Source organism: Pinus tabuliformis, chromosome 9, assembly GCF_031772625.1.
Source record: "Pinus tabuliformis cultivar Carrire ecotype Pingquan chromosome 9, CPIR1, whole genome shotgun sequence".
Classification (NCBI taxonomy): Eukaryota; Viridiplantae; Streptophyta; class Pinopsida; order Pinales; family Pinaceae; genus Pinus; species Pinus tabuliformis.
Genome location: NC_142307.1, coordinates 489156701 through 489177193, shown reverse-complemented (window position 1 = coordinate 489177193; position 20493 = coordinate 489156701). Strand labels below are relative to the sequence as shown.

Genomic DNA, 20493 nt, shown 5'->3' with positions numbered 1-20493 from the left:
TGTTGTTACGAAAGCATCATTAACTTCCATGACCACTAGTGGGATTCTCTTGGTATTAGCCGTTATAACCTTATCTATAGATATGGAGACTAGATGTATAGGATCATGTTGTAGCGGCTACAACCACCCTCCAAAATTTTTCCTTAGCTTCATTTTGGAGCCTCCCTACCAACCTTTCATAGTAGTAGTCTTGCTTCTTCAAGTACCCAAGCTCAAGTGATTTTCTTGCAGATAGACAGTCTGTCCATCAAAGCTTGTTGGACTCCCCTCACAGGCTGTTCTTTCGGACTTAGTCTAGCAGCAAGATGAGCAATTCCTCCAAGAATTCATGCGAATCTGGAGGGAAACCAACCTTCCCTCCAGAAATTGCATAATCCTAACTGGCAGCCTCCTCGGCCCATAATTGTGTAATTCTGCTAAGCAAGCCTCACCCAAAAAATTGCAAAATCCATCCTAGCTGGGTTGCTTATCCTAGAATTTGCACAAATCTGGGCAGCAGTCAACTACTCTACCCTTAAATTGCACACATCTTCTGAGCAGCTAGCCCAAATCCCAACCAGAAATGTACATTTTTATCCCAGTAGTTGAGCAGTCTCTTACATGTGCAGCTAAGTTGACCGGTATCCTCCGAGACCATGAAAAACAGACTTGCATGCATCCTCTTCTTCTCCCAAGGCAGAATGCAAAGGCATCCCTTGTTATAGGGTTCTATTTTTGGCAGTTGGAGGCTACATGCAAGGATCATTTCACAAACCTCCCCCCAAGTGTCGCTTTCCCTAGATTTGTGGCACAAGGGATTCACTTAGTGAACCTCTGACATATCAGGTGTGTTCATGGCACATTAAACAATACCCTTAATTTGACTACATATTGGAAAATACCTCTAAAAATCACATTATTTAGCCCCCTACCAATATGAACCCAATACATTTTCCCAATTTGAAAAACCCCTACTTTCACTAGATATTATAGGTATCCATTTTTTCATAACATTTTTTATAACCCATTTATATTTTTTCATTAACTTTAAGCTCCATTTCTTATATTTGCAAATATAAAAGCCCTTTACCCCCTATATATCCCCCAATATATTATGTCATTTTTTACTCAATATATATCCCCCAATATGAACCCACGTGGTATGATATTGCTTTCCCAGTGAAGCCCCCGTGATTTGTGGCATGCACATCACAACCTTGATATTATCAAAACTCATCAATCGGACGCCGCAGAGCTTATTCCTCACATCAATATTTTAGCTCTAACATCCCACATCACATCTAGGAGCTGTCGGCACATTTAGCTCAACTGTTTTGGGGTAATCCCACTTTCCATGTCTTATGTCTCATTTCTGGTGCTTTTTGTGTTTCGCTTTGTATGAACGTTGTCTGCTTGATTTGAGTGAGCACTTGCTGTCGTTTTGATACATACTAGCTTCTACTACCACTGTTTCAATTTTCATTAACATCTCCCTACTTTCGCATGCATGAAACTATTTTTCACGAACGGTTGCTGATTCAGCGACTCACCTCACCCACATGCATGTTGTTCCATTTTCTAAATCTGTCATTCACTATTTGAATGTATGATCATTCACCTATGCTTACACTTAGTATCGCCATGCATTCAAATTCACATTCGCTTTCAGTTGCTCGTTGGTGAGTTTGGCCAACCTTGGCCCAGACTCTGCCCTCACTGAGACAACATTGCAAAATCCGGGGAAGGAAGGCTCTGTCTTCCTCTCCAAAAATGTGCATTTCTACCCAGGCATTGTCCTCCAAGACTATTTTGCATATTTTTGAGGGACAGTGACTGTTGGCTCACAAAATTTCGCAATGCAGTCTCTAAGCCTGCAGTAATACCAGCTGGAATTGCGCATTGCGTAATTCCAGCAGTCAGTAGCCAGACTGGATTGTACATTTCATAGTTCCAACAGTTATTTATCCTCTTAGTAGTCCAGACTGTGCCTTGCACAGTTTTGGCACTCAGTCTCCCGACCTCTTGGCCAAAATTGCACGACCTTCATGATTAGTCACATAGGTATGTTGCAAGTTAGTTCTCAAGTTCATTTTGGTTTTCAACTAAAAAATTTCTTTCCATGAGTGTTTCCATGTCTCCAGGTATCGCAGGTGTTCATCTTCCTCTTAGAAGTACAGGTACAATGGTTTTAAGAGAGTAGAGTCGAAGAAACTGTTCAGAGCACACTTGGGGATGTAGTCGATCAACTGTCTATGGACATGCCTACCAACGAAGACATCAAGTTGTTTGTAGACAAGGACATCAGGATATGATGGCAGCAACATCATAGCGAGAAGCATCAGGAATAGCAACTTAAGGCAGCATACCGGATGCAACGAATGCAAGAGGAAGGTTGTTGACAACACAGAGGCGAAATAAAGTTGCAAGCTCAAGCAAATCCACTGGTGATGAAAGAAAATTTGGAGACTCAAGCTATCAGGTGATGGCGCGACATGAAAATCACATGAAGACAGAGAATGGAACAAAGAAAGAGTTGCATGTGCTGAAGAAACAACTCAAGGAAGAACATGAGCTGCATAGACAAGCGAATGAGTTGTAGCAAGAACAAGAACAACAAGGGGCTCAACATGCACTCACAGATGAAGTTGCGCCCGTACAAGTTATAGATCCATCCCAGCAGCTGGCACGGAGCAGACACGATGAGCAGTGTTTTTGATCACATGTAAGGGATTCAACAACATACATGTCATTGTGCGCACACATGTGATCCAATCCATTCAGCACACTCACAAAGATGAAGCCAAGAAGAAAGTCCAACTAGGGTTGAGAAGGTAGTTGACAGTTGATGTGCATGACCACTAGCACACACTAGGAGATCAACACGAACACTATGCATTAGTGTGTTGATGGTTTGGTTGTACCCAAGAAGACCATGTGCATGCTAGCAGATGACTTGGATGAAGGAGCCATACCAATGCACTCAGATGCAACGGAGTCAAGAGTTCACTTCAGAAAGATGTCACCATGGAGTGCATGAACACCATCACGAATGACCATGCTTGGCATCAGCTCCCCACCCTCACCATCACAAGCATGTCAAAGAGTTGGTCTCATCTCAACAGACCGAGTGTCTGTGATGTCTTGCATGGCTTTCTCAAGCCATTTTGTCTCACAGGGGTACATGTGCATTGTAATGTAACGTCTTGTCAAGTGTAAGTCAAGTGTTGATAGTTGGATGTAATAGACATAGAGTATATGGAGAGTCATGAGGGTAGATGAACTATCTGAAAGGGGAATTTCATGGGTCACCCCACCCTTTGATCTAAATAGAGCCTCATAACTCATTGTAAAGGCTTTTTGCTAATAAAGCTTCGGATAGGACTATCTTAGAGAGAGATTGGAGAGTATTGTAACAAGCCTTGGCTTCTCCATTGCGTAGAGCTAGTACATGTCTTTGGAGGAGCAGGCGGTTTTGGTTGTATTGTTTGTGGGTTGGCATATAACCTTTTTAGATCAAATCCACTTCATTTTCCAGGAGTTGTATCGTATCTTGGTTTTCCCACACCTCGACTATGATTGAATATCCATCATTTTTAGGTCTTTATCTTCTAGATCTTCCAATTATGTAATCATTTCCTACCCATCCTACATTTTTGTGTCACTTGTATTGCTTAAAGTGATTTGTTTCCTTTCTACTATTCCTGTATTTCAATCTCCTTCTATTAATACCACTTCATCTAATTTCATGTTTGATTATTCCCCAGTTGTATGCATTTGTTATCCCTCCTCTATGCTTAGTGCAATATACCTATTTCCTCCCTTAATATCTTATTTGTTTCACTTCCCTATTGTTTTACGATTGGTTTTCATTCCTCAAAGCCCTCTACGTCCTTTGCTATAGGGAGTTTTGCAGTTTTTTGTGCCATATTGAGTGGAAATTCTTAAAATAGATGTCTATGCTCATTATATTTTTTGTATCTAAATGGGATGTGCTCATAATCCAGTGGTTGGAGCAACACATTCTCCAATTGTTCTCTTCATATTTTGGCAGGTATTAGCTAAGAAACAATGATGTATACACAATATGTGCATATGATGTACAATGCCCTTCCCATGTTTCTTATGACAACATTATATACGATCTTAGGGAATTTCCTATACAAATTTCATTGTCACAAAACTTCTAAGGAAGAGAGTATATCCTTATGCACATCATTTTCTACTGAGAGATATTGTTTGTCTGGGAAAGAGTTCTTTCAAAATAGAAGATATAAACCTGCAAAGTTAAACAAGTATGGTCCATTTTGAAATATTCTACAATGATCCTCCAAGTTATTGAAGATTGTTGTAAAGAAACTCTTAGATATTAGTTTAAGTTCTACACCCGTCATTGACTACTAGTTTTTTTTAATCTAGCTTATAAGGGCATTCTCTAATGGTCAAAGCTCTAAAAAAATTCCCTATTAGAGCATGATTTTTCATTTATTTAATTATTTCGCTTCTTTTAGTATACATAACCTCTTATTTGGTAATTCTCTTTTCTTAGGGCATGGAAGACCCCTTTAAAAAAAAAATTTTTCTTTAAAAAAAATTAACTCCAATGATGACTGCAGAGATATTGTAATTAATATTAATTATCATTCTATCTCTGCATCTGTTATTTCTGGTTTTTGAAACATAATATAACATATCATGAAGAAAACCCAAAAATACTTAACCCTCAGCAAAACACCTAGTAACCTTTTCCCAAAATATAAAATGTTAAAGGATATTTTGTACTTGTTTAGAATACGGTGCATTTGGATCCCTGTAAGCAATAAAAAAAAAATTAAAAAAATATTGGAAGTTTGATGTTTTTAGTTCGAGTAAAATTGATTAATATTTTATATAATAAAAAGTAATAACTCAATTTTAAAAAATCAGCTACATCCATCTTTCCTTCTCTCCTTGATTTGACCTTTTTCATTCTCTAACCTTTTCCTGTAACTTCAAATAAAACCATTTTTCCAACGATAAACTAAAATAACGGCGTAGTCTAATTATAGTCATTCAATCTTTTGGAGTTTATAATTTTTAATTGATTTATTTTTTGAGTTGAAGATTGGTTTTCAAAGTATAAATAAATGAAGATTTTCACAACTGCTGCGTATATAGTTTGTTTTGGAGTTGAACCGTGCAAGTAGGTTGAAATTTTTGAGATTTTGGATAAAAATTTTGCTCATATTAAAATATATATATTTTTCAGAATGGAAAAGTGTCTTAAGTATCAAGTTTCAGCATACTACCTAGTTCAGCTTTAACAAATTTATCTTACCATCCCTTAGTTTATTTAACAAATTTAGTTAATCCCTTGTGTTTGAGTTATGAGGACCTACCTATAAGAAATGACAATGAATCTTGAGTTTCCTCATGACTCTTCAACTTCTATGACCTATGGGCTTCCATATAACCTTTCACATTCTACATATAACTCTTTACATTCCACATGTGTCTCTTCACATTCCACATGTGTCTCTTGGACTTCTTTACATTAGAGTCATTATTTTCCAAAGAAAAATTACATATAAGATGATGGCTATATAAGACAAAGCTATAATAAGTCAAAATGTCATCATAGAGGAGAAAGAGACTAATCAATTGCTTCAACATAGAGTTCATTTGTGATATATGAGTGCCATGTTATGAAATCTATTGCAATAACCTTGAATCGAATAGGTAGTTCAACAAAATATCACATCTTTATCTCCAATGCCTCTGATAAAATTGATTTGGAGCTAGATTTTACACGGTTCCACAACCAGGATATCTTCATATGAACTTTAGCTGGTGCAATTGCATACTTTAGAATAATGCTCTTAGTAACTTCCAAGCCTTCTTGTCTTAATTCCTGCTCAATTTTTGCAATGTACTAATTTATCTCCCACATGATTTCATCCTTACCTATGATATATACAAGTACACCCAAAGAAGGCATTCCATGTTTCTATGCCAGGGACTCCAAACCCCTATGCAGTCTACCATAAAAAGATATAGTGTTGGTCGCTTGCTCACCGAGGTGGGTGTAGTTCTAAATATGGAGTCTTAGTTGTACTCTATCCATCTTGGCAACAATTTTGTCCTTCTTGACCAATTTCTTTGGAACATCTGGATACTTGACACCCCACTCATGTATCAAGTCTAATGCTCTATTTGTTAGGAGCTTCAAGATCTCTTGATATTTCTTAGGGTTCTATTTTTGGCAGTTGGAGGTTACATGCAAGGATCATTTCAGAAACCTCCCACCAAGTGTCGCTTTCCCTAGATTTGTGGCACAGGGGATTCACTTAGTGAACCTCTGATATATCAAGTGCGTTCATGGCATATTAAACAATACCCTTAATTTGACTACATATTGGAAAATACCTCTAAAAATCACATTATTTAACCCCCTACCAATATGAACCCAATACATTTTGCCAAGTTAAAAAATCCCTACTTTCACTAGATATTATAGGTATCCATTTTTTCATAACATTTTTTATAACCCATTTATATTTTTTCATTAACTTTAAGCTCCATTTTTTATATTTGCAAATATAAAAACCCTTTACCCCCTATATATCCCCCAATATATTATGTCATTTTTTTAGCAATATATATCTCCCAATATGAACCCACATGGTATGATATTGCTTCCCCAGTGAAGCCCCCGTGATTTTTGGCATGCACATCACAACCTTGATATTATCAAAACTCATCAATCGGACGCCGCAAAGCTTATTCCTCACATCAACCTTTTAGCTCTAACATCCCACATCACATCTAGGAGCTGTCGGCACATTCAACTCAACTGTTTTGGGGTAATCCCGCTTTCCATGTCTTGTGTCGCATTTCTGGTGCCTTTCGTGTTTCGCTTCGTATGAATGTTGTCTACTTGATTTGAGCGAGCACTTTCTATCGTTTTGATACATACTAGTTTGTACTAGCACTATTTCAATTTTCATTAACATCTCCCTGTTGTCGCATGCATGAAACTGTTTTTCACGAATGGTTGTTGATTCTGCGACTCGCCTCACCCACATGCATGTTGTTCCATTCTCTGAATCCATCATTCACTATTTGAATATATGATCATTCACTTATGCTTACACTTAGTATCGCCATGCATTCAAATTCACATTCACTTTCAGTTGCCTGTTTCTGAGTCTGGCCAACCTTGGCCCAGACTCTGCCGTCACTGAGACAACATTGTGAAATCCGGGGAAGGAAGGCTCTATCTTCCTCTCCAAAAATGTGCATTTCAGCCCAGGCACTATCCTCCAAGACTGTTTTGCATATTTCTGAGCGATAGTGATTGCTGGCTCACAAAATTGTGCAATGCAGTCTCTAAGCTTGCAGTCACTACCAGCTAGAATTGCGTATTGCACAATTTCAGTAGTTAGTAACGAGACTAGACTGTACATTTCGTAGTTCCAACAGTTAGTTATCCTCCTAGCAGTCCAGACTGTGCCTTGCACAATTTTGGCTCTCAGTCTCCTGACCTCTTGGCCAAAATTGCGCAACCTTCATGATTAGTCACATAGGCATGTTGCAAGTTAGTTCTCAAGTTCATTATGGTTTTCGATTGAAAAATTGCTTTCCATGAGTGTTTCCATGTCTCCAGGTATCGCAGGTGTTCATCTTCCTCTTAGAAGTACAGGTACAATGGTTTTAAGAGAGCAGAACCAAAGAAACTATTCAGAGCACACTTGGGGATGTAGTCGATCAAGTGTCTATGGACATGCCTACCAACGAAGACATCAAGTTGTTCGTAGACAAGGACATTAGGATATGATCGCAGTAGCATCACAGCAAGAAGCATCATGAACAACAATTGAAGGCAGCACACTGGATGCAATGAATGCAAGAGGAAGGTTGTTGACAACACAGGGGCGAAACAAAGTTGCAAGCTCAAGCAAATCCACTCGTGATGAATGAAAATTTGGAGACTCAAGTTATCAGGTGATGGCACGACATGAATATCACGTGAAGACAGAGAATGGAACAAAGAAGGAGTTTCATGTGCTGAAGCAACAACTCAAGGAAGAACATGAGTTGCACAGACAAGCGAATGTGTTGCAGCAGGAACAAGAACAACAAGGGGCTCAACATGCACTCACGGATGAAGTTGCGCCCGTACAAGTTATAGATCCATCCCAGCAGCTGGCACGGAGTATACACAGTGAGCAGTGTTTTTGATCACATGTAAGGGATTCAACAACATACATGTCATTGTGCGCACACATGTGATCCAACCCATTCAGCACACTCACCAAGGCGAAGCCAAGAAGAAAGTCCAACTAGGGTTGAGAATGTAGTTGACAGTTGATGCGCATGACCACTAGCACACACTAGGAGATCAACATGAAAACTATGCATCAGTGCGTTGATGGTTTGGTTGTACCCAAGAAGACCATGTGCATGCAAGTAGATGAGTTGGATGAAGGAGCCACAATAATGCACCCAGATGCAACGGAGTCAAGAGTTCACTTCAACAAGATGTCACCATGGAGTGCATGAACACCATCACGGATGACCATGCTTGGCATTAGCTCCTCACCCTCACCATCACAAGCATGTAAAAGAGTTGGTCTCATCTCAACGGACCGAGTGTCTGTGATGTCTTGCATGGCTTGCTCAAGCCATTTTGTCTCACATGGGTACACGTGCATTGTAATGTAACGTCTTGTCAAGTGTTGATAGTTAGATTTAATAGACATAGAGTATATGGAGAGTCATGAGGGTAGATGAACTGTCAGAAAGGGGAATGTCAAGGGTCACCCCACCCTTTGATATAAATAGAACCTCATAACTCATTGTAAAGGCTTTTGGTCAGTCAAGCTTCGAATAGGACTATCTTAGAGAGAGATTAGACAGTATTGTAATGAGCCTTGGCTTCTCCACTGTGCAGATCTAGTACATGTCTTTGGAGGAGCAGGCAATTTTGGTTGTATTGTTTTTAGGTTGGCATATAACCTTTTTAGATCAAATCCACTTATTTTTCCAGGAGTTATATCGTATCTTGGTTTTCCCACACCTCGACTATGATTGAATATCCATAATTTTTAGGTCTTTATCTTCTAGATATTCCAATTATGTAATCATTTCCTACCCATCCTACATTTTTGTGTCACTTGTATTGCTTAAAGTGATTTGTTTCCTTTCTACTATTCCCGTATTTCCATCTCCTTCTATTAATACCACTTCATCTAATTGCATGTTTGATTATTCCCCAGTTGTATGCATTTGTTATCCCTCCTCTATGCTTAGTGCAATATACCTATTTCCTCCCTTAATATCTTATTTGTTTCACTTCCGTATGGTTTTACGATTGGTTTTCATTCCTCAAAGCCCTCTACGTCCTTTGCTATAGGGAGTTTTGTAGTTTTTTGTGCCATATTGAGTGGAAATTCTCAAAATAGATGTCTATGCTCATGATATTTTTTGTATCTAAATGGGATGTGCTCATACTCCAGTGGTTGGAGCAACACATTCTCCAAGTATTCTCTTCATATTTCGGCAAGTATTAGCTAAGAGATAGTGATGTATACACAAATATGTGCATATGATTTATAGTGCCCTTCCCATGTTTCTTATGACAACATTATATACGATCCTAGGGAATTTCCTATACAAATTTCATTGTCACAAAACTTCTAAGGAAGAGAGTATATCCTTATGCACATCAATTCTGTTGAGAGATATTGTTTGTCTGGGAAAGAGTTCTTTCAAAATAGAAGATATAAACCTGCAAAGTTAAACAAGTATGGTCCATTTTGAAATATTCTACAATGATCCTCCAAGTTATTGAAGATTGTTGTAAAGAAACTCTTAGATCTTAGTTTAAGTTCTACACCCACGATTGACTACTAGTTTTTTTTAATCTAGCTTATAAGGGCATTTTCTAATGGTCAAAGCCCTAAAAAATTTCCCTATTAGAGCATGATTTTTCATGTATTTAATTATTCCCTTCTTTTAGTAGACATAACCTCTTATTTGGTAATTCTCTTTTCTTAGGGCATGCAAGACCCCTTTCTCAATTGTGGACCTCCTTGGCTATCCTTGGGGCTATTTTCTAAGTGTGGATCTATCTCCTTAGGATCTTTTAGTCTACCATCTATTAACTCTTGTGGTATACTAGATGATCCTCCTATAATGACAAGTCTATGCAAATTTGCTAGATTTTGTACAATGTTTTTTGAGCCTATGAGAATATTTTGATAGGATGGGGTTGGATTCCATCCTCCCAATGAAGCCATGCTCTTGAATGTGATTGATGATAGCCTACAACACTAGTATTTCCTTAGAGCATTGCAAAGGCCATGTAACCTATAGTGCATCAATAGTTTATTTTCTTAATATCAATACCATTTCCAAGATTCATTTTCTTATTTAATAGGACATATTTTTAAATGAAATTGTATTATTTGTTATAGTTGATAACATTCTACACATACCTCTCTTTTTTAAAATTTAAAATAAAGGTAGTGTAAATTATTTTTCATTGAAATCAAGAACACTACGGTACAATTATCGAAGTTTTTTAAATATAGGTTTTCCAAGATTCATTTTCTTATTTAATAGGACATATTTTTAAATGAAATTGTATTATTTGTTATAGTTGATAACATTCTACCCATACCTCTCTTTTTAAAAATTTAAAATAAAGGTAGTGTAAATTATTTTTCATTGAAATCAAGAACACTATGGTACAATTATGGAAGTTTTTTAAATATAGGTAGAAATCAATCTTCAATGTCATTTTCCTTTTTCTTCTATTTTATAAACTATTACACTTCTTAATAGCTCACACATGGTTTCAACTTGCTCTCACTCATTCATCTTGTATTGGCATGTCTTCTCACAGCTAAGTGATCCACATCTATGTTTAGCTAGAACAACCCAAATAATGGGGCAACCATAGACTAACTTGAGTTGAGAGGGATAAAATTTCTTCAAATGAGTTGACTTACACATCCCCTCATTCTGGGCTGTAGAATGAGCCTCTCTCCTCAATCATAAAAAAACATTACCTTAAAATTGAAAAACAATATTACTATTAAAAATATATGCAAATTTTATATATTTATTCAATTGAAAAAATTTTTGTTTATTAAATTTAACTCCAAAAGTTGCACTATCACCTAAAAAATAATAATATTATATACATCAAAATAATTATAAATAATGAAAATCATTACATTTACAAAACAAATATTACTCTATTACAAATTTAAAACCATATAATCAATTTTAATAATGAAATAATTATAATTTACCCATATTCTAACAACAACTCATAAAATCATTAACAACAAAAATAATAAAAACCATGTCACAATAACACTAACAAAAAATTACGAATATAAACACATTTATATATAATAAATCATAATTATATATTAAAAAATTAAAACTAATCCATTACATACCACACTACATATAGACAAGAATGTTATTTCATGAAGGTTTATTTCCTTTTTATTGATTTCCACTAATTCATGATTTAATATAATTAATTATTAAATTACATTAAAAATAACATTTTTGTTTTTAAAAATAATAATGAGTAGTTGATACAAAACATTACATGCTTTCACGCCATGGAATCATGCGAAAATCTTCGACATAATCTATGGATATATATTTCTAAGGCCATTATGGTTGGCACCATCCACCATAGTTTCTCTATACATTAAATGCAGAAAGGCAATGTATTCTGAGACCATTCCATCAAGAATTATATTGCTTCAAGAAGCTTGCGATGTATTCGTCTTTCAGAGAGATCTGCCTGTAGCGTGTACAGTCTGTTTTATCCGCTTGGGTTCAGTTTCTGCGAACCTGGATACCTTTTATTGACACCCCTTAGGGACTGTTGTCTTCCAAAATGATTATCTCGAAGACATCGCCATGGTCAACATTAATTGCAACTGTACGCACAAAAGAAATTTGGTTATCATACAGGTATCTTCTCTTACCAAAAAACGACTTAAAAATCACTTTCACAAAGCCTCGAGACAGTTAAGGTGTTGGCTCAATCATTGGGTAGTTTATTCAACTAACAATTTCAGTAGCGAGGGCTAGTTAAGGGAGTTTTTGGTTAGAATTTAGTGAAAATTTTTTAAACTTGATTTTTATTAAATATATGAATTTAGTACTTTGAAAAACTTTTGAGGTATTAGGATTGTGGAAATTTCACAACTTAAACTTATTTTAAATATTTATAATTTTAAAATAGAAGATTACCTTTCTTCAGATTGGACTTCATTAGTAATAGCTAGATTGTTTAATTTTGATGACTCCATCATTTGCAAAGTGATTTCAGTAGGAGCAGTCACAAACGGACCCATAAATCTGAAATATAGATAGATTATTTTAAGAACAAGGTACCACTTATCAAGTCATAAGATACTAAGCTAAATCCAAAAAACCAAAACACACAGGCTTACCCAGCTCCTGTTATAGGCACCACTACGGGGGGAGCACTGGGCAGGTCCCTTATCTGCATATTAATTAGATGAAAAAAATGTTAAAAATGCATTAGGTTGTTTAACAAATTCAATAAAAACACTCCTGGGTCAACAAAAACTTCACAGATTAAAAAACATTTTAAAATTGTAAATTTGCATAGATTAACCAAAAAATATTACGCAAAACTTTAAACCTTTCCTAAAAGAAAATTAACTACTCCAATGCAGTCATTGGACTGCAGAGATATTGTAATTAATATTAATTATCATTTCATCTCTACATCTCTTATTTCTGGTTTTTGAAACATAGTATAACATATCATTAAAAAGACCCAAATTTTTTTAACCCTCAGCCAAACACCTAGTAACCTTTTCCCAAAATATAAAATGTTAAAGGATATTTTGTACCTGTTCAGGATACGGTGCCTTTGGATCCCTGTAAGCAATAAAAAAAAAAATTAGAAAAATACTGACAGTTTGATGTTAAAATTAGAAAAATACTGACAATTTGATGTTTTTACTTCGAGTAAAATTGATTGATATTTTATATAATAAAAAGTAATAACTCAATTTTAAAAAATCAGCTACATCCATCTTTCCTTCCTCTCCTTGATTTGACCTTTTTCATTCTCTAACCTTTTCCTGTAACTTCAGATAAAACCATTTTTTCAACAATAAACTAAAATAACGGCATTGTCTAATTATAGTCCTTCAATCTTTTGGAGTTTATAATTTTTTATTGATTTATAGTTTGTCACGATCTTTTTCTATAATCCAAAAGAATACAGTAAATTTTTTTTTTTTTTATATACCTTTACAGTTGGTAACTCACTATTACCAACTCCTAACCTACGTTACTCACCTACTAACCCTAAACACATATAGTCTAACGCATAATATGATTGTCTTAAGATTTTGGTTATTATAACCATCGGTTATATATGTATAACACTACATATCTACTTAACCCTTAATGTATTGTCCTTCGATAAGTTATATGACATGACATATGTGTGTTGATTGTTGTTATCCGTTTAAATGTCTGCTGCCAAATGGCAGAGCGAGTACGCCAGCTCACCAACCTCCGTAGCCATATGGTCCCTCTTCACGTGCTGGCCATGTGATCTGAGAGAGTTGACCTGCCCCGGGGTTCACGCTTGGCCTCCCGCCTAATCCAACGATGGTGATTACTTACCTTCATCGGACGGTTCAGCCTCACTTAGGGTTTGACCCTGCACATAAAAGTCTAGTTGGATACGCCTTTGGTTCATTTGCTCATTTCTCAGTGATCGAGCTCCTTCGATGGTTTGGTCTGCAAGTTCTCGGGTTCTTTGCACTCTTTTGGTTCATCGCTCCTCTGCCTCACTCAGGTTTGGCCGCGCTCCTCTTCATCACTCTCACAGCTGGTTTATAACTTATTATTTCTCGCTTCTGCTGTATATACTCTAACCATTTCAGGGTTGGCTTGACAGTTTTGAAGGGTTCTGGTGCTGGCCATAGCTCACCCTCACCGAATGCCGGAGGTTTTAGCTGCTATGTCACTTCCAGGTAAGTCGGAATTTGTTATGTTTTCTGTTGACTGAATTTGATTGCATTTTGAGGGTTTGTTTTACAGCTGAGACGGCCTGTCCTCTACCTGTTGTCTCAGGTTAAATACCGGTCCAAACCCTTATGCGATTTATGCTTGGCGGCCTTACTTGGCGGCCTGTCCAGCTGCGCCTAGGTTATGGCCTCGGTGCCTTAGTTATCTATTCTCTATTGAACTTGGCTAAGGACTCTGTTTTGTTTAGCATTACCTGGTCTAGAAAAGTCCTTTGAGCTTTCGGCAATTATGTAAAGTTTGCATAGTTAATTAAATCACTGCAATATTTGTCATATGCGGATTGTTGTTGTTTTGGCTCGGCCTAGATTTCTATATGGTCAATGGTATACCATCTGCGTTTCATAATGTTTCCTTCTCTTCCTTATCTGTATATGTAAGTGCCGCCACCGGTTAATGGACATTCAACCTTCGTTCTGATTTATATATGCAAAGTTAATATACAGAGTTTGCAGCTACTACTTCTGTTTTCGTTTGGTATTACACATAGTTACGGCAATGGTCATGTATTAGGGTTACTTCATTTACCTTTGATATTTGGAGCGTTCTCCGTCGCTACCTCTAATTCTGGGTAGTATCTGTGGATGTAACATTTCTAATGCCAAGAGTTTCTAAGTTTAAATTGATGTTCAGTATATTATGCTGCCGTTTCTATTATTCATTCGCATTACAGTTATGGCATTCTTTTACCTTAGGGTTTCAAGGTTATGGAACCGATAAGTTTCCTCATCGAATGATTTCCACAGCACAGTTCTCGTTCTTGTATAACATTTGTGCAGCGACGAGGGTAGTCTTGCATTCGTCTCGTGAATGTATTGTCTATCCTCCTGCGCACAGGCTTGCCCACATGCAGCCAGCAGATTTACGGCGGTCACTCGCCTATAACAATACTTATCATCTGATTCAGGTTTATTCTTATTCTGTATTGTATTTCATTGCTCGTTTTGTAGCCTATGGTTGATGTCGTTTCCACCCCTGAAGCTAGGGTTTGCTGTACATCATTATTTATGTTAAAGAACACTTCGCTTTCCGTCACTATTGCCTGTCAATGTTTACTATACAGACGTACTCGGAAAGATAGTGTAAGTTTTAAGTTTATTATTCCATGTATTGTTCCATATTCGCACAGCCTTGTTAAGGCTGGTTTAAACATGCATCGACTCTTTTCTCATAATCTCGTCCTTCAATTTACTCTTCTTATTTCTGTTAAGTGAATGCATACAGAATGAGGTTATATATTCAGTTTGATCTTTATAATAAATTCTTTATCAGTTTACAGAGTCAAACTATGGTTAAATAGCCAACTCGGCTTCTCTTATCTACTCAGGTCTTTATACTGTAAAACTGAGTACCATCATGGACTCGGTTATCTCAGCATTCAGTCCTCCTACTACTACTAGGTACTGTAGCTTACTATCTTTTGGCAATTCCTAGCTATTACTAACTATACACAGATTAACCGTGTAAGCTTGGTGAATGTGTGCCACCCAGGTGACACCGTCACATTTCCCTTCCATTTCTTCTAATAACCGTAATCTTATTCTAATTATCACAACAACTTTTAAAAGAAAAGATACAACTGAGTACTTTCAATACCTGAGCTTTCCTTAACTAATTTAAAGGAAGCGTACCTGGTATTCTGTCACTGTGATTCTTACTTTCAAAAGTCACCTATAGAGTTTTTGCTCTTAACCTCCCAACCTTGAGATCCACTGCACTGGATTCTCCCCCCGAGCCGTCTTGCAGGCCTGCAGCCCTCAACAAGACTTATGCACCACGGTGCTGGGTCATCTGATCACAACCAGACTTAACCCCCTTCTTTCACTCTGCAACTCTCTTTTTGGAATCTCTCCTCTGCCTGTTCCCAAACAGCCCAGAGGTTTTCCTCCCCAAGACCTCTTCCTTGGGTGAGAGGCAGTTGTCTTTCCTTTCAGTTCCATAACTGATTAATTTCTTTTAATAGAAAAGCCTCCTTTTGGAGGCTGCCAGCATTTCATTCAACACATGTGCAAAATAGTTCATTATATTTTCTTTCAACAAAATAATAATGTCTTTTAATAAAACAAGTTGTCACCCATATTGTTTTTACCACAGCAATTACCAGAAATTACAAGTTACCGAGGTTATTACATCTTCCCCCCCTGGGATTGGACATCGTCCCGATGTCCATTCTCATTAAATAAATTTGGGTAGGCTTTTCTGAAAAGTTCCTCGTCCTCCCACGTAGCCTCCTCAGGGCCATAATGCTGCCACAGCACCTTAATTTGGGTAATAGCCCGTTTCCGCAGCCGCACTTCTCTCCGGTCGAGAATGCCTTGTGGTTCGACTAGGACCCCGCCTTCCGGTTCGACCTGCAAACAACCAGCACTTAATCAATTTTCTATTAAGTATAGCTGTATAATCAAACCAATTGGATCAATTCTTACCCGTACATCTTGCCATTGAATAACATGTCTAGGGTCATACACATATTTCTTTAGGACAGAAACATGAAACACATTGTGAATCTTAATGTGACTGGGTAAAGCAAGTTGGTAGGCCACCGGCCCCACTCTAGCTAGAATCTGAAACGGTCCAAAGTATCGGGGAGCCAGTTTGGCGCACCCGCTCCACTGCAGTGTGCTCCTTCTGGTTTGAATCCTTACAAACACATGGTCACCCACTTTGTATTCTGCAAATCTTCTTTTCCTGTCTGCGAAACTTTTCTGTCTGTCTTGTGCAGCCTTTAAATTTGCTCGCACTCTCTTCACCATATCTTCCATGTCTTTTAACATTTCCGGACCCAAACTCAGTTTATCCTCTAGCCCACTCCAACTTGAGGGTGTGCGGCACTTTCGCCCATACAAGACCTCAAAGGGACTTAACTGGGTGGAGGTATGATACCCATTATTATAGGCAAATTCAACCAGATGCAAATACTCTTCCCATTGACTAGGCTTTAGCATCACATTTGCCCTCAACATGTCTTCCAATACCTGATTGACTCGCTCAGTTTGACCATCGGTTTGTGGGTGGTAAGCTGTGCTAAAATTCAGCTGGGTGCCCAACTCGGCAAACAATGTTTTCCAGAAGGTGGAAGTGAACTTCACATGACGGTCCGATATGATTACCTTTGGCATTCCATGCAAGCGGAACACATTCTGCATAAAGAGATGTGCAATTTGTACCGCCTTGTAAGTAGACTGCACGGGTATAAAGTGTGCTGCTTTACTTAGTTTATCAACTACGACCATAATAGAATCATTACCCTTCTTTGTCCGCGGTAATCCGGTTATAAAATCCATGGAAATGGTTTCCCATTTCCATTCCGGAATAGGCAAAGGCTGTAACAGTCCCGCTGGGTGTTGATGTTCAGCCTTAATTTGCTGGCATTCCAAACACTTTGCCAAATATTCCACCACTTGCCTCTTCATCCCTGGCCAGTAATACTCTTTCTTGAGTGCCGTAACCATCTTTTGGTACCCTGGATGACCGGCGTAATGGCTGATGTGGAATTCATCTAGAATCAGTTTCTTAAGGTCACCGGAGTCAGGTACATACATTTTCCTATTGAAATACAGCAATCCAGTATTATCTAATGTGTACCCTTGCTGTAACTTTCCATTATCAGATTGCTGTACCTGCTGTTTCAAATGCTGATATTCTGAGTCGTCATTTGCTGCTGTTTTTATTTGTTCAACCAGCGAACTCCGCCATCGGCTGGCTGAAAGTTCACATAAGCAATGAACTTTTCGACTTAAGGCATCCGCCACCCGATTTTCTTTGCCCTTTAAATGTTTTATTTCAAAGTCAAACCCACTTAGAAAATCTGCCCAACGGCCTTGTCTCGCATTCAAGGTGGGTTGACTGAAATAATGTGTCAAACTATGATGATCGGTTAACAGCAGAAATTTCTTTCCGAGAAGGTAGTGTCGCCACATCTTAAGTGCATGAATTACAGCAGTTAACTCTAAATCGTAAGCAGAGTATCTCTGCTCATGTTCTTTTAATTTCCTTGATTCATATGCTATTACCTTCCCTTCCTGCATTAATACTCCTCCCACGCCCTCTTTGCTTGCATCGGTGCACACCACGTAATCCTTATTAGGATCCGCGATTCTCAAGATGGGTGCGGTAGTGAGTAGGTGTTTCAAGCGGTCAAAACTCTGCTGACACTCTGCTGTCCACTTGAATGCCCTTCCTTTCTTTTGCAATGAGGTAATAGGATAGGCTATTCTTGAAAAGCCTTCCACAAATCTCCTGTAATAGCCAGCTAACCCCATAAAGGATCTGATATCCGCAACATCCTTGGGTATAGGCCATTCCATAATAGATTTTATCTTCTCGGGGTCAACTGCAATTCCCTCTTTTGTAATCACATGACCCAAATACTGAATTTCCTCTTTAAAGAAATCGCATTTGCTAAACTTAGCATATAGCTGATGCTCCCGAAGAGTTTGCAACACCAATCTAAGGTGCTCCTCATGTTCCTGCTGGGAACGAGAATATATCAATATGTCATCAATGAATATCAGTACAAACTTGTCCAAAAACCTGTGAAACACGCTATTCATCATGCACATAAAAGTAGCAGGTGCATTGGTTAAACCAAAAGGTAGCACTACAAATTCGTAGTGCCCATAGCGTGTTCGGAAAGCAGTTTTGGCAATGTCCTCATCCTTGATCCTGATCTGATGATAACCAGATCGCAGATCAATTTTGGAGAACACTTTTGCCCCTTTCACTTGATCAAAGAGTTCATCTATTCTGGGTAGAGGGTACTTGTTTTTGACCGTGAGCTTATTCAGCTGCCGGTAATCTATGCACATGCGAAGGGTCCCATCCTTCTTCTTCACGAACAATACTGGAGCTCCCCAGGGTGACACACTGGGTCGAATATACTGTTTATCCAGCAGTTCCTGGAGCTGCATCTTCAATTCCGTTAACTCTGGTATACTCATCCGGTATGGTGCCCTCGATACTGGTGCTGCCCCTGGTATTAACTCTATAGTGAAGTCTATGTCTCTTCTTGGGGGCAGACCCGGTATCTCTTCAGGAAAGACATCTGTAAATTCCTGCACCACTGGTATGTCGTTTAATGCAGACATCTTATCTTTCTGATTCGCATAACCAACCTGTATGGCGTAAATCTGGCATTTCTTCCTTATACATTTGGCTAACTGAGTTGCAGTGATAGGCCGGATCTGAACAGGATGTTTAATTCCCTGTAATTCCTGCTGCTGTCCCAAATCATCTTTGTAGTATATGGTCTTGGTTTTGCAGTTCACCAATGACCAGTGCTTTTCCAGCCAATCCATGCCAATAAGAATGTCATAGGAGCCCAATGGAAGTACATTCAGGTCTGCTGTTACAGGCTGTCCAGCTATACTGAAAGAGCAGTTATTAACTTTCGCTAGAACCCGCCTTTTGGCTCCCGTAGCTAACTGGACTAGCCATGGGTTTTTGAACTTTTCTGATGGTAACTTACAGTGTTCCACTACTTTTGGACTAACATAACTTAAAGTAGCTCCTGGATCAATAAGTACAGCTACAGCAAGGTTTGAAATCTTACCTTCGAATTCCACCATGGAAGGTTGGTATTCTGCCTGTCGGTCTTCTAATGCCGCATTGATCCTTGGTACGCTGCGCGCCACATCCCCAACAGTTGAAGCTTCATGGACTTGAGATATTTGATCAGTTCTTTTACGCTGTGGACAGTTCCTAGCATAGTGTGGTCCTTCACACACCCAGCATTGAACTGGAGGTCTGGTTCCTTCAACCTCCGATTTAGTAGGGAGTTCACTAATCCTGCTCTCATTTGGCTTAGGCCGGAAAGTACTCTTGTTTGTGCTTCTGTTAAACTGCCCTTTCCCAGCTCCTTTACCACCATTTCCGCGGCTGCCTTTGTTGTTTCCAGCATTTCTGCTACCTTTTCTTTCATTCCATTTCCTATTTGGAATTTCTCCCTTTTGTTTGTTCTGCTGGTAGCAAATTCTAGCCTTCCGAATTGCCTCATCCATAGTTCGGGGGTTGTCAAACTCAATTCGTTCCCTTATATAAGCTGGCAAACTACTCACAAACCTCTGCACCTTGGCCTTCTCCTCTTTTATGTAGGGCACATAACGCAGTAGAGAAGTAAAACGATTTATGAATTCGTCCATGGATTGCTGTCCTAGTCGTAAATCGTGAAATTCTCGCGCCTTCTCATCATAAAAACGCTCAGTTAAATACCTCTCCTTAAAATATTTCTGAAACTTTTCCCAGGTTATGCTTTGCTCACTTACTCCCTTCACAATTTTAATCTCTTCCCACCACAAGGTGGCTTTGCCCTGCAACTGGAAAATAGCCAACCGTGCCTTCAGATTTTGATCATATTCATACAGTTGAAAATATTTATTAATATTAATCAGCCAGGCTTCTGCTGCTTCCTCCTGCTCTCCATCGAAA

At 38.3% G+C, this 20493-nt stretch overlaps 1 protein-coding gene and 1 long non-coding RNA gene across 2 annotated transcripts; one reads left to right on the top strand and one right to left on the bottom strand.

Annotated features, from left to right (window-relative positions):
• Positions 1–13748: 13748 nt before the first annotated feature.
• Positions 13749–14344, top strand: LOC149149348 (uncharacterized). The gene is made up of 3 exons (XR_016262616.1): positions 13749–13837; positions 13940–14015; positions 14116–14344. It is a non-coding gene; the product is annotated as an uncharacterized LOC149149348 (long non-coding RNA).
• Positions 14345–14587: 243 nt separating this feature from the next.
• Positions 14588–19364, bottom strand: LOC149149347 (uncharacterized). The gene is made up of 6 exons (XM_089442456.1): positions 18935–19364; positions 17447–17770; positions 17043–17290; positions 16198–16418; positions 14758–14946; positions 14588–14645 (listed from the first exon to the last, which is right to left on the bottom strand). The coding sequence occupies exons 1-6, from the start codon at positions 19362–19364 to the stop codon at positions 14588–14590; spliced, it is 1470 nt and encodes a 489-aa protein (XP_089298582.1).
• Between the last annotated feature and the right edge of the window lie 1129 nt (positions 19365–20493).

What these genes read in the sequence shown, in the direction of transcription:
- LOC149149347 (XM_089442456.1), bottom strand. Translation starts at nt 19,364, where the DNA reads ATGGATTGGCTGGAAAAGCACTGGTCATTGGTGAACTGCAAAACCAAG. An exon ending in AAACTGAGCGAGTCAATCAG is followed by an intron (nt 16,419 to 17,042) that starts GTATTGGAAGAC and finishes GGTTGTTTGCAG; the next exon opens with GTCGAACCGGAAGGCGGGGT. An exon ending in CAATCCCAGGGGGGGAAGAT is followed by an intron (nt 14,947 to 16,197) that starts GTAATAACCTCG and finishes GTATTGTTATAG; the next exon opens with GCGAGTGACCGCCGTAAATC.